We start from the raw sequence: 15,113 nt of genomic DNA, 5'->3' as shown, positions 1-15,113 counted from the left end.
TTTTTTTTCAATAAAAACTTAAAAATAATTTACAGTTATAATGTTATAATGATAACATTTAATGATAGATTAGTAATTTATATTTTTTATTATTTATATATTACATTTTTAAATAAATTAATGTAGGTATTATATTAAAAAAAAATACTAGCCATGAGGGGGAGGCGAATGCCCCCTTCGTCCCTCCTCAAATACGCCCTTGTTTTTGTATAATTGTACTTAAGTAGATCATCTTAACTAACAATCATGTTAGTGATCTAATGATCACAAGCCTAATGGCTTAGGGATTTCTAGCATTTGCATACTTATTTTAATTATTGTTAAATATAGCAGAGTGCGAAATAAATTAGTTTCTCGGTGCCATGATAATAGATCTATAATTTGAAAGTGCATATTTGATAAATTTTGCAGGAGAATGCATAAAATTTTTATGCTTATTTTGTATATGTTGAAAAAATTTTCAAATTTTATAATTTAAAATATAAAACTAGGTACATAAATATACTATAAATACATATTTCAATCAATCGAAAAAGAAATGTATTAAGAGGACTTAATGTTTCCAGTAATATGCTATCTATAAATTACCTCTCATATTTCATTATAATTTTTGTGCAAGTATAAATAATACTGTATAATAATAAACCTGTATCAACCATATAACCCACTGGATATTGACCGGATTTCGATAAAGATAATAGTTGATATAGAATGATTGATTATTTGTTTAGTGTTCAGTTCAGTCGATTATTATCCATCATTGTTTTTGCGTCTCGCAACCCCACAACGTCGAATCATACGTAAAACATTGTACGCGTATATTTTGTAATATTGTGTAATGCCGAATGGTATAATAGTCTACGAGTAGCTGACTATAAAGTGTTGTTTCGGAGTTTAAAGATACATTTATATCCATTGGACATGTTTTATTTTGCGTACTATGTGGTCATTTTTTTTTTTTTTATGCATATAAATGCATATTTTAATAATTTTAGAAGCATATTTGTGTATTTTCTAGTGCTATAAGTCCCTAAGCCTAGTGATTATTTAATATCCAAATAACGTTTTCTCATTATGCACTCTGCTACAATAATTCATTGGACATATTTCAAATACTTCAGTCTGGTATTAATTTATGTAAGTTAAATATTGTATATATAGTATCCATATCCATACCAGATACAGAATATTTTATTTTTATTTAATCTACGTAAGTATTCGTGTTTTTAGGTAATATTATTTAGGCAAAATTAGGTGTCTGTTTAAGACCGAGTCTGGTACTCAACTAATTTGTAACTGTGGATAATAGTATTTTGTTTTGTTGTATATAATTACTGCTTTGAAAAATAATATTTTAAACATTTTTTACAAAGTTAATATATGGATATTTCATTCCAAGCTTTTTTTTTTTTTTCTTATATGGATGTATAAGAAACCATTACTTTTCTATTCATTCCTAACATCTTTAATGTCTAAATTAATAATTGGAAATTATGATAAAATAATTTATACAGTGTTAAACAAAATTCATAGTAAAAGTAGTTTAAGAATGCATTTGTGTGGTATAGATGCAATGTATATTTGTATAGTTGAGTATACATATGTATGCAAGCATATTCCCATTATGCACTATGTTCTGTACATTCCAATTTACTTTGAAATTCATTGTGCTCATTAATTAACAAAAATTTAATTTTATAGGCATGATATATTTGGCTATAGCAAGAGTATTTGATTTGCAGCCTTTCAATGATCATTCAGGTGTATAATATTAGTCTACAACATCCACTTGTCATTAAAGTGATAGTACAACTATAATGGTAATTATTCTTTGTTTTAATAATTCGTTTTTTTAGATTTTTTTAGATTAATCAATTATTATAGTATTTTTAATATCTTATTCAGTGGCATAGTGAATATTTATAAACTATAATGTACAACATATATTTCAGTATCTATCCACCTATTTCTTTCTCTAGCATACCATCCTTGAAATGTTTTTAAAAACTTATTGAAGATAACTATTAAATATTGAAGTACCTATTTACTTATGTTTTACTAACTTAAAATGAGTAAATTTTAATAGGCTTTTCTCTCATGTTATAACTAGCTAATAATACAGAATGTTGATCTTATTGTCATGTTATATCTTATCCACTATTGTGTATTCCAATACATTTGTGTTTTGAGTTGATGATTTGTTTAAGTTTTGAAATTTGCTACAATGTATTCATACAAAATTGTTATATATCTAAATACAACTACACATCCATCTACCCATAGAATGTTACTAGAATTTTCACCCCGACGTCTAGCAAATTCTTTGAGTATCAAATATGCTTCTCACCAATATTTGCCATCCTTGCCTTCAGTAACATATATGCACACATTTAATGCATGAAATGTCAACTGAGTATCATCAGTGATACTCAATTTGTGCATCAAAAAATTCATAAACTTTGCTACAAATTGGTTTTTTGGGCAGTCTGAAAATGTTATTTTTACTCTAATTATATAAATATGACTTATAAAAACTTTAAAAATTCATGTTACAACTTTGTAAACTAACCATCCGAATTCAAAATAATTCTGCATATTAAAGAGCAAATTACATTTTGTAATGTTTTTTTTTTATTCGGGATTTTTTTATAACTTAAACAAAATGTATAATCTATTATAAATTTATGATAAGTGTTATATTTAAATAAATAAAAAAAATATATAACAATATTGTAAACATAATAATAATATAACATAAAACATACATTATTATTAGAAAATTAAGAAACATTTTCTTAGTTTTCTTTAAATATTATTTGGAAAAACAAGTGTTATATTATATTTTATATATATAAAAAAAAAAAAATAAAATTGTAAATATAATAATAATTTAACATAAAATATACTTCCTTAGTATTCTTTAAATGTTATTTGAAAAATCAAGTGTTATATTTTGTATAAAAAAATATATAACAACTTTGTAAATATAATAACAATGTAACCTAAATTAAACTCACCTTTATAAATATAATAATAATATTAATATAAAATAAATAACTAATAGCATGTAAATTAAAATAACATTACATAAACTACTTTTTCTTAATGACTTAATAGCATATAATATATATTTTCTGTAGTATGAAGCTATGGTTGGTAGTTGACTTAGCCCTATCTACAATACAATCCCAAGAAATGTTTATAAAATAATTTATAAAAATCAAATAGACAACCTTCAGTTAACGTATTAATTATATAAGGGTTGATACCAATAGGTTAATTGTGAGGACTAAATTTTATACTTGAATTGAACTCGTTCTGAATATCTCCCCATACTGGTACTGAAAATTCTTCATGTATATTTTGCTTGTCACTAAATTCACTAGATGCCAATTGCAAACAGTTAGTATTATCATTGTTATATTCTGTGGTATCATTCTGTAAAAAAAAATAACTAAGTAAAATTATTTGTATTATACATTAGGTATAAATTACATTTTTAGTATTGTATTTGTTTATTTTTTTTTACTTCCATTTGACAGTAGGACATAATATACAAAATTATAATATTATTTTTGAACATTTATAGATGTTTAAAGTTGTTTACCTTGGATATGACATCTTCATCAATTATATCATCAATTGAACTATCTTCAGAACAATCTGACAGATCCAAAACTTCCAAAATGTAATTTTTATTCGTTGTAACTTAGTAAAATAAAACACATCAAAAATAAGTTTTGACAAAAACAAAATATCAAAAAAACATTATATAATAATTAAAACATCAACAGTTTTTATAAGAATATTGTACTGGAGCCTGAGTGTTATATGTGATACCCAATTTAAATTTTTTTTTTTTTTTTATCAAAATTGATTTATTATTATGGAATTAAAAATCGCGTGAAGAAAAATATTGATATTTTCTAAGAACCAAGATTGCAATAATCCCATTGATTGAGATTTGTCAGATAAGTAAGAAGTATATGTGATACTCTAGACAGATGTGGCAAATTCAATTAAAATGTATGAGAGAAAATCAACGAGTTATTCGTGTATCAAATATGATACTCAAGGCAGTTAACTTGCTAGGCATCATAAAAATTCCTTCATTATACCACTGATCTTATCCATATGCATAATAAATTTGCAAAGGTCTTACTATACTCTTTTTCACGAGAGAATGTGAATGTAAACGGGTCGCCACCACGCATCCCCCACCAAAAACCACAAAATTAGTATGAGGCTCAGTTCAATTATCAATAAGATAATAATCAGTATGTGCACTACATAGATATGCTGGCGCCCGACAAACAAGTCGGTAAATGTTGGTAATGAGCGACTGCGTGGAGGGAATTACACAGTCGGGTAAGCCGGTCGAAGCTCATTCCACATGCGCAAAACGGTCCTGTTCTCTCGTGAAAAAGAGTATAGTACATTTTTTTTTTTAATACAAAAGCTTCTGTATCTTAATTAGAAAATACTTTTAATAACCATATTTATCGTCTATTTTAACTAATTAATTAGACATTTATATGTGGCTTCTTTTTCTGAATGTTCTGCATTGAAACTATTCAGGAGCTACTCAAATCACCTTCCTGATATAATTTTCTTAGAAATTGGGTAATAATACCATTGAGAATGCATCTCGCAACACAGAAAATTTGGCTAAACTAAAAAGTAAACATAAACCAAACAATTTATTGATTTCATCTTTATTAGTATTTTTGAAAAACACTGTTCTAGATTGTTTATATTATGAGGCCATTTTATTTTAGTAAAATATTTTTACCATAATTATTTTTAAACCTTATTATAATTTAATTTATATCAATCATTCAAATTTAATAAAATATTTCAATGGAAATGTCTTACAGATTCTAGTATATTAATTTTAATTTCAGATGATTTAGAATTTAAAATCAAAAATAGTTTTATAGTGATCAACTCAATTATCAGATTCATCATAATAGTTTATTTTCATCACTAGAACTACTTGCCTTGATTGAATATTAATCATTAGATTAATCCAAATTTTGTCTTGGAGGCACTAATGCATTTGAACATAAGTGGTTGTAATTTAATACATCAGGTGAGCTTCTAGGAGAGCCTCTTTTTTTTTTTTTTTTTTTGGTTTGGTTTCTATTTGTTTATTTACACATATTGAGTAATGTTACGCTTACCTTGATGTAGATAGTAGAGTCAAACCTGAATAGTACATGTATAACTAAACATATATATAGTTTAAAATACTTTTATCATAATAAACATACTCTAAAAATGGTAAATAATAAAGTATTTTTATTATTTACAAATAATACATATAAAAGTGATACATTTTTATTCAAGAATCATATTATTAGGTTTCCTTGTGTAACGAATTAAAGTTTCTGGTGAACGAAACAAAAATATTAACATTGCATATAAATCTTCTTCCATTTCATATTCTTCAAAAGATCTCACCAAGTAAATTTCATAACATAGCTAATAAAATCATAATTAATTAATAAAACATTTTGATTGATTACTAAATAAATAATAAATAAATAAATTAAATTGTTTGATTCGATTAGTTTATAAACTTTCTTTTTACTTGTAGTATACGATCTGGATAAGGTGTTTCAGTGTAGCCCAACTTGAACTTAAAAGATCTAAATATGTCAAACGCCAGTTTATATCCAAAGTAAACTACTATGATTGTATATAAGCCAATTATTCTGTAATTTATTAATTTTTGAAATAAGTATATCCAGACATTAGTCAATTTGGATTAAATTAAGCTTATAAATTTACATTATTTATTTGCTATATGGTTAAAATATTACCCTTTATCATCTAAATATTGTAATGTGCTTGAATATCTATCACTGAACACATATATATTGTACATGATATTGGTATCAGATGTTGATTTATTTTCATTATCGGTGCAAGAAGAATATGGCATTTTTTTTAAATATATTGAACTTACATCACTTGGGCATAGTTCTATCATGCCCCACCAGTAAGTAAATTTAGTTGAGTCATAATTGAATGTTAGACCTATGTCCATGTATGGATTATCTATAACATATTATATCCTAATGAAAAATTTCATTTTTAATTAGCTGAGTGTATGAAATACGCAAGCTTATTTCAAGAAAAATAGCCCCAAATTAATTATTTTATATTGAAGTGCTTTTATTTATTACAAACATAATTGCACAGTGTTTGTTATATTGCTATTTGGATTAACACGTTGGCTGGTGGGAGGAGGAATAATTTAAAATTTACAGTTTTAGTTAGCAAACCAAAACTTAGGATAATTTGATAATACATTTTCTTTTAAGTATTTCAATGTAAAAATATTTATATATATATTTTTTTTAATTTTTTTAAGACTTTCTTAATTGAGTTATTTGCCTATCTCAGACGTCAATGAAATTTAACTTCATAAATTTTACAGTAGTTATTAAAATTCATTTATATCTTCAATTCACTGTGGAAAGTAAGATTATTTTTAATCTATATTGTACACACAACACATATTATATGTGTAACTACTTGCTATATTCAAATTTATTTTAGGTATGTAAATAAAATGAATGCTTTATAATATATATTTACCTTGATTGTGTATTATTAATTCTGATTTCACTTCTGCCTCTGAAGTTTTTAAATGAAGTGCTAAAAATTTTGGTATTAAGTTGTTTACTACTAGTTGTTTACATTTGCCAGGTATCTCAGTTATATTGGTTTTTAATACATTTAAACATTTGTTCAGTTCAGAATGTTTATATTTATCCATCATCACAATATTTTTGCCTTTACTAATTTTCATACCATTGTGATGTGTTAATAACCATTCTGCTGAAACTTTTATACTGGAACCTATTCACAAAACAAAGTAAGCTTGTGATATATTTTAGTGTTCACTTGAATTAGTACTTGTTGATAAATAAAAAAAAGTTTTATTGTAATATATAATTTAAGTATGAAGCATATTGTTCCAAAATATGTTTATGACTATAAAATTTGGCTATCATACTTGTATCAATAATTGTTTTAAGCTTATTGAATTCATAAGGTGAAATGGGCCATGTATTAATTGACTGTGGTATTACATTAATTGAGCTTAGTTCATCAAATTCGTATTGTTGTAGAAATTCCATGATGGATGCTTTATTATTACTTGGTGAGTTCATGTATAATTCTTTCATCAGTCTAAAGTCTGTACTATCTAACCTAAAAGGGAAAAAATGTAATGTATTTAAAATTGTTTATAACATACTACATAAAATAGGCTTAATTGAAGTAGAGCATTGTATTTTTTTACGTAATTTATTTTATTATTTACTAGATATATATAAATTTATAATGTGTACAAATATATATGTGTATAAACTTTAAAATTCAATGATTTCTCAATAAAACAAAATTGTATTTTGATTAATCAATTTTAGAATATAACATTGACTTTGAATTTCATACATTAGTTAATCAAATTATGGTTAAGAATAAAAGTTTTAAAAATTAACCTTTGTACATCATCTGATTTGGTGTTAAATACAGTTGAATCTTCTCCGAATTTAATAATTAATTCTATTGATGATGGTGTATCTGGTAAACTTACGGACATGGAAAACCATGCAATTGGAAAGATTATTATTGCTATTATTGTTATTATGATTCCGCCGCCAATTAATAATTTGAATGTCCTCAATAATTTTTCTCCTCGTTCAGTATCAAACTTTTTGCGAAAATTACAAATGCACTAAAAAATATTTACAGTATGTCACAGCTTTCACTGATTCTAATTTAGATAATAATAGTCTAAGGTATAATACATCATTGTTATAATAGAATCTTAAAACTATTGTTTGGATGCTGCTGCAGTTTATTTTGAAAAATAAAGTAATACTTAATGTCAATAAATACTGTTGTATTTTACCTTTACACAACAGACATGGGCAAACAGTTCATCCATTTTAAACCATTCCATAATTGTTAAAGATGAATCAGTCCACATCCAATCCATTACGGTTCGAAATTCATGCAAAAATGGACAATAATAATACCTATTAAAATATTATGGTATTTACATACTTTGTTTACATTGAAATATCCATAAATATAATATTTACAGTTTATATCCTAATAAATTTAATATTGTGTATTGTGACCAAATAAATGAATTTGCATTGTGACATGCGTAACCATTTCTTATTTGACTGGCTGATACTACAATATATATGTATAGGTTGTATGCCCATAGTTGATTTAAGATTCCTTTATTTTCCCTGGTATCAAACAAAAACTTTCAGATAAAACTTCTTAGGCAGTCAATTAAATTACTAGATTATTGACTATGATATTGAACTGTAGAGTTAGTACCTAGAGTAATATTATTTATTTAATACTTACATTGTCATTAATTGCAAAATAAATACAGTTACAAAAATCAAGTGAAAAATTAATTTTCCTAGAACAAAACGCCTGATGTAAAACCAACGATCCATTATGATTGTTATTATGTAAGTTGAAAATGTTTGTAAAAGTATTTTGGATACTCGATTTAATGCAAATGATTCAGTAGCTCTCTGAGTAATTAATATATAAAAAATAATTATTATTATTGAGTTATGTACTGGTAATTATTTTATGTTAATTGCTATTATATTTTAAGAAGTAACTGTAGTAAATATTTAATATTCCTTTAAAAGCATAACAAAATCTGAATAACAATATTTTATAGTACGTGTAGGTATTCAAAGCAATGTTTACTTACACGTGCATTTAATAAACTACAAGGTATTTGAAAGACTATTAATATAAGCATAGTTGGATACATATTTACTGATCCTTTTGTTTGATACTGTCGAAGGTCTTTAAAAAATTCAGTTATAGATGAAAAATGAGTTTCAACACTAAAGTTGATTAAAAAAAAATACAATTCAAAATACAACCATAATGAATATCATTTAACTATAACTACTTACTTTAAAATCATCTTTCTCAAAAATGTATTTGTTTCAGTTTCATTTTGTGATGTTTTTCTATCTTTAATCCATTTTTTATTGTTATCATTATATGTCCAAAGGCCTAATCTTATTAGTGACCGCCTACATATTAACATTGCAAATTTATATTATTAAAGACCAAAATTATATGCTGTAAAAAGGTGCTACATATGATGCAATTATGCAGTATGAAATGCCTAAATCTGCATAAAAATCTTCAAAATATGTACTTGTATGCATTTAAAAATGTGCATAAAATTATTGTTTTATTGTTTTATTGTCTAATTATTTACATAATAAAATAAATATTAAAGTAATGATTAAAGTAAATTAATTTTTTTTATTTATAATCAGTATAAGCATGCAAATGTTAATATTATACTGGTCTCAAGTTAATTATATATATATACATTTACCTAACCTAACCTGTGTATGAATAAGATCAACAGAACCGTTAGGTCTGTTAGTATTTTATTATGATAATTTCCAATTCCTATTTTTATGGTGGGATATGAATAAAAATCTTCTGTATTTAGATGCTGCAGTTTTGTTTCTTCTCCTAACCATGGAATTTCTTTAAAAGAATAGATGTACTTTATCAAACCTGTGATCTAGTAGACAAAATAATGTAGCCTATGCTTATAACATATTATTTTACTTAATTTACTTGTATATATGTAATTAATACAATCCAAAATGTTTTTGTTGGCCTGGGTACTGATAATTGTCCCCAAAATATTACCATTATGATTGGAGTTATTGATATTATGTCACAATAGTTATAAACTGCATTATAAAATATAGCAAAATAACACAATAGGTGTGTAGATGATTGTATTGCATGTACTATTGCCAACATTAATTGTAGTAAACAGTGATTATTTTTGCTTGTGTCTCTGTAATCTCTCCTGCTACATGCAAAAATTTTATTAAACGTTTTCAAGTTGAATTCTTATTATTTATAATATATTAGTTTAATATAATTTATATTTATCTAAATGAAATATATTTTTTGGACAAAATTCTAAATATTATCTGGTTCAAGTGAATTTAATTTTATAGAGTTAACAAAAATTAATGTGTATACTTATTAATTTAATTAACAGTAACTTAAAGCAGTTTCTCAACCTTTGTATTATGGCGACACACTATTAAAATATTTTATACTTTGTGACACGCAGTAATAAAAATAGGAATCATGAGTAATATTAAATATTTATAATTAATTGATAATGTATACTTAAAAATAACAAAGATAAATATAACATAAAACCGCATTTTAATGAGGAATTTGTGACTGATATTTCTTACATAATGTATCAATACGTGGTAAAATCTTCGACAAGGCTACTCTTAACTCTTCTTTAACATTAATTAATATTTCCCTTTTTTTTTTTTTTTAATTTCGTTCAATGCAAAAAAAGCTATCTTGCACAAATATGACATTGAAAATGGTAATAACACGGAAAGTGCCTATTTTGTTAAACTCGGATATTCTTTTTTTATGTAAATCCAAAATTTGCCTAGCCCGAGCTCATTAAACTTCATTTGAACAGTGCGATCGTTTATTAACTCTGCAAGTTCTTCTTTCTCTTTTAATAAAATATGTGACGTTTTTAAACTAGGACTAAATGGATTCCTCACCCAATCAAACCTTTTAAATTTCCAGCATTGAAAAGTTATCAATTAATACTTAGTATTATTATTATTATTATTATTATTACTCGGTAAGCACTTCTTGTGCTAAAATGTTCAATGATTTTACAAATTGATTTGATTGTAGTTTTTTAGAATCTCAAAGCCAACGTTTATCAATTAGAATTACGATAATGATAAAATTGATTTAATGTCAATAGCTTATAATCTATTTTTATTCATCATAGAAATTATATCTAATACCTTTCAATTTTTGTAATAAGTGTCAATTATGTTTGTATATTTTGTGTCATTTAATATTAGTGCTTCACGCGACACATTTGGACTTACTCGACGACACACCGGTTGAGAAACGCTGACTTATAAACTAGTTAAATAGTGTATTCGTGAACATTAACTCTATATTTATACTTTGTTTTGAATAAATAGCTTAGATAAGAGGTTGGTATATAATTTATTGGAACAGTAAAATGTTATAAAATATTTATGTTATTGTAAATATTACTTGATTCTAAGAACGAAATTATTTATTATTATATAATTATTATAATTATTATTTTACTTGTTTAAGTGGAAAGCGTTATCATTTGGATTCCACAAGTTTAAAGATCCCACGTTATGTTCTCGTTGAAATTTTTTCTGTCTCTATTAATAAATAATAAATAATAAAAAAAATGAACATTATCAGTTTATCATTCATATAAAGAAACAAGGGCATAATCTTAATCAAGTGCACATACAACACTCTAGAAGAGTTTCAAGCCTAACTTTTTAATAAATAATTTTTTATTTCTATAAAACTTACCAATATTAATTTTTTTTTCTCTATGTTTAATACATGCATAATATGTCTGTGTTTTTTAGAAAATATGTTAATTTTTTCCGTCACATAAAGAATGAAATAAACAAATGGTCGATAAATCCATGGATTATTTATTGTTACTGCTTCATCATCATTATTAAAGTTTTCAGTGTCATATTTTTCTACAAAGTATACATCATCATATACTTTTTCAAACATGTATTCACCATCCAAACAAGCTAAAACATATCCATACCATTAAATAATATATTAATGTTAAATATTAAAAATTATTTATGCAATTAAACCTTCGGAATGGCGTAATTGTCTTGAGACGTGTCGCTCTTTTGATTCTCGAATTTTATTTAATTTAATTTTTATTTTTTCCAATGAATCTAAATCAACTTTATGTCTTTCGTCTTTTTTATGAAGCTCCCATTCGTTGATTAGTTTATACAATTGATTGGCTAACAAAGACACAGCTTTTGTGTCTTCAATAAGTCTACCAAAGTGTCCACTTTGAAAAAACCGCTTTTGGAACAATATCATCGCAAATAAAAACACATTCTCAAATAATCCTATTTCGTGTTCCAATGTACCGCATGTTTCTAACTTAATGAAAATATTGATGAGATTTTATATTTTTAGTAAATTTAATTTACCTTGATCCTCTTCAGAAGTTCGTCGAGGACAAAACATCGAAAGTATACGTATAAGAATACAAGAATTCCAGTGAAAATAACTAAATACCAAACAGCCGAATAAATGAAAAAATACTTTGAAAAATATCACTAAAATGCTATAATCCAAAAACCAATTCCAACTGTAAATTAATGAATAAATTAAGCCAATAAATTAATAAATCATGAATAGTTCATATAATATAAAATAATTATATTTTGAAAATTAAATTTTCATTGATTCTTAGGACTGAAATGTATTTATTTATATATCAAAATGTATGTATATCTTTATTTAATTAATATCTATTTTGTATGTATCCATTCCGAGTTGCAATGATCAATTTTAATTAATATATTTTATTAGTGTATAATAAGTACCTTAAGTACCTGGGGTCTACTCTAAATAACCAAAAAAACATACATAGAGAGATAAATATCACATTGGACGCTGCTAACCGATGCTTTTATGTACTAAGGACCCTCTTTAAATCTAAGCTGTTGTCAAGAAAAACAAAAGAACATCTATACCTAAGTTACATCCGCTCTATATTGACATATGTATGTGCCACATGGGTAACGACAAAAGGCGATGATGAAAAACTACGTATATTCGAGAGAAAAATTCTTAAAAAATTGTACGGATCCGTATTCAACAATGTGGAACAGAAATGGGAAATAAGAACCAACACCCAACTATACCAACTTTAAAAAAGAAAATATGTGGTACAATTTACAAGGACAAAGGACAAGGGTAGAATGGGCAGGCCATGTGTGGCGAGCCGATGGAAGTGTATTTAAAGGAGCATTGATATATACGATATGAAGAAAGAAGCCAAAGGGAAGAAGACCACGGAAAAGATGGAAGGATAGCGTCAAGGAAGTATTGGAGGAGACTGGGAACAAGCATACAATAGAGAACAATGGAAGGAATTAGTTTTAGCGACCAAGAGTCTAAATGGCTCGTGAAAAGCCCAATAAAAAAAAAAATTAGTGCATAATATCCACTTTCATTGATCCTATTAGATAATAGAATAAACGTTTTTATACACAGTTTTTAATTTATTGAATACAAAGAAAATTTATTGACTGTATTTAAAACTATTGATTTATTAGCAACCCTTTTTCGTAAGTTATACATTTTATAATATATTTTTGTAATGAATAATTTTACTTACAGTTTAATGATTGAAGTCGGTGGCATTATATAATAGTATATACCTTTCCAAAATAATATAGTGCCAGCACACAAATAACCAAGCGAAAATATATCCACGTTTTTTGTACCTGTCCAAAATATAACAAATAGAATCATCCACAAAGAGTTATCGAATATAAATCTTTTTAAAACATCCAAATTTGATCTGCAGTATAGAAGAAGAAGTAATTATATGATATTTATTTAGAGGGTTTTTGATATCGACTCACCTGGTCTGAGTCATGTAGTCCGGAAACTCTTTTTCATATGTTAAATCTCTATTTTTTCGATTAATATTTCTTTTTTTTGATTCATTTTTAAACACTGTTAATTGATTTGATGCGAAAACCAACAGTATAAAATCAAATGCTACGAAAAACGTATGCATTTTTTAAATCAATTTAGTTTTAAAGCATTAAAATTTATTTTCTTATCAAATATCATACGTATTAATGGCTTTATAAAAGCGCCTCTGTAGTTAATATCATATAGTGTAATGATCATATTCTCTGCTATTTTGATAGTATTCCATGGTAAGGCTGTAACTATATGTTTACTTATGATCCATTATTTCATTAAAATAATTTTACAAATTAAATTACAAATTATACCATTTGGATCGAATGATGATTCAATGAGTATCATAATATACTTTAATACGATTGTTGTGTATATAAATATTATTAAACATGGCCAATACTTTGAAATAGTTCTTCTGCTTTGAATAGCAAATACCAAAAGCCATAAAGCGCATATCAACGCGTACATATCCAGGGACAAAGAAATCACAATTGTAATAGTGATTATAGTGACCTATAATAAGTTAATATGTTACTGATTGACAAAAAATGTATGGATTGAAGAGCATTATCGATATTTTTTAAATATGTTTTACCTCCAATCCAAAAAGAGAAAATCCATCGTTTGCCAAATACATAAAAAATTCAGGAATCCCTTTATTTATGTCAGCATATATAATGTTAGGGAAAATATACCGGGGCCGATTTTCCGGGTAATACTTGATTTTTAAATTTACAGAAATGCTTTTTTTTAAAACCATTATTAATAAAATTGCTGAAAATTTAATTTAATGCATATGACATTAGAGCGCTTTCAACATAATTCGTTCTAAACTTACATAATTCGTACTTTAAGAATTCAAATAGTAATTCATTCTTGTCCAATTTTTTAAAGCCCAATACTTCCATGAAGTTAATTTGAAATATACCAAGTTCTTGCAAATGTATGTATAGCTGTTGTTCGATTGGAAACTGTAATGCAAACAATTGTGTGTTATATTAAAATTAGCTATAGACAAAGTGTATTGTATCAAAACTCAGATTAACTGGTAGATCAATTTTTCAACCATAATTGAAATAAATATGTTTAATGTTAAACTTAAACTTAATTCATTATGTAACGTATGTTATTTTATTAATTATAATTTTCATACTGTAATTAACTTATAAAATTAGTTTCACTAACTTCAAATTGGTGATTCCAATTTTCGAAATCAAAGTATGAAAATTGATATACAAGTGTAAAAAATATATAAACGGTAATTTGTGAAAATAATATTTTCTCTATACATGTGTTGTAATCGAAGAACGTCCAAAGTAACATCGTTATAAGTAGTATTCCATTCAGTAAACTAGGCTGCATTAAATTTAAAAACATACATTTTATTAATCAATAAAATTAATTATTATTAATCAAAGTACAAAGTTTCTTTTCATTATTTTTAGATAAGGTATTATTTTTTACCAAATTACTATATC

The 15,113-nt window shown here is 25.4% G+C and overlaps 2 protein-coding genes across 2 annotated transcripts; both read right to left on the bottom strand.

Annotated features, from left to right (window-relative positions):
- Window positions 1-5,569: 5,569 nt before the first annotated feature.
- Window positions 5,570-8,178, bottom strand: LOC112692996 (piezo-type mechanosensitive ion channel component-like). The gene is made up of 7 exons (XM_025567844.1): window positions 8,124-8,178; window positions 7,931-8,057; window positions 7,518-7,753; window positions 7,028-7,224; window positions 6,607-6,870; window positions 5,826-6,063; window positions 5,570-5,717 (listed from the first exon to the last, which is right to left on the bottom strand). Exons 2-7 carry the CDS (start codon window positions 8,015-8,017, stop codon window positions 5,570-5,572), a joined length of 1,170 nt encoding a protein of 389 aa, XP_025423629.1. The 5' UTR covers window positions 8,018-8,057; window positions 8,124-8,178.
- Window positions 8,179-8,398: 220 nt separating this feature from the next.
- On the bottom strand, window positions 8,399-9,027 carry LOC112692997. Its single transcript, XM_025567845.1, has 3 exons — window positions 8,979-9,027; window positions 8,768-8,906; window positions 8,399-8,579 (listed from the first exon to the last, which is right to left on the bottom strand). Exons 1-3 carry the CDS (start codon window positions 8,987-8,989, stop codon window positions 8,400-8,402), a joined length of 330 nt encoding a protein of 109 aa, XP_025423630.1. The 5' UTR covers window positions 8,990-9,027; the 3' UTR covers window position 8,399.
- Window positions 9,028-15,113: the final 6,086 nt, after the last annotated feature.

This window comes from Sipha flava, unplaced genomic scaffold, assembly GCF_003268045.1.
Source record: "Sipha flava isolate LNK unplaced genomic scaffold, YSA_version1 79_pilon_pilon, whole genome shotgun sequence".
Taxonomy (NCBI): Eukaryota; Metazoa; Arthropoda; class Insecta; order Hemiptera; family Aphididae; genus Sipha; species Sipha flava.
This window is presented reverse-complemented; position numbering and strand designations above follow the sequence as displayed.

Coding starts and splice junctions, on each gene's coding strand:
- LOC112692996 (XM_025567844.1), bottom strand. CDS start 8,017: ATGGATTGGATGTGGACTGATTCATCTTTAACAATTATGGAATGGTTT. Junction 6,064..6,606: donor ATTAATAATACACAATCAAG/GTAAATATATAT, acceptor AATATGTTATAG/ATAATCCATACATGGACATA. Junction 5,718..5,825: donor CAATATTTAGATGATAAAGG/GTAATATTTTAA, acceptor AATAAATTACAG/AATAATTGGCTTATATACAA.
- LOC112692997 (XM_025567845.1), bottom strand. Junction 8,580..8,767: donor GTAGTTTATTAAATGCACGT/GTAAGTAAACAT, acceptor TTAATTACTCAG/AGAGCTACTGAATCATTTGC.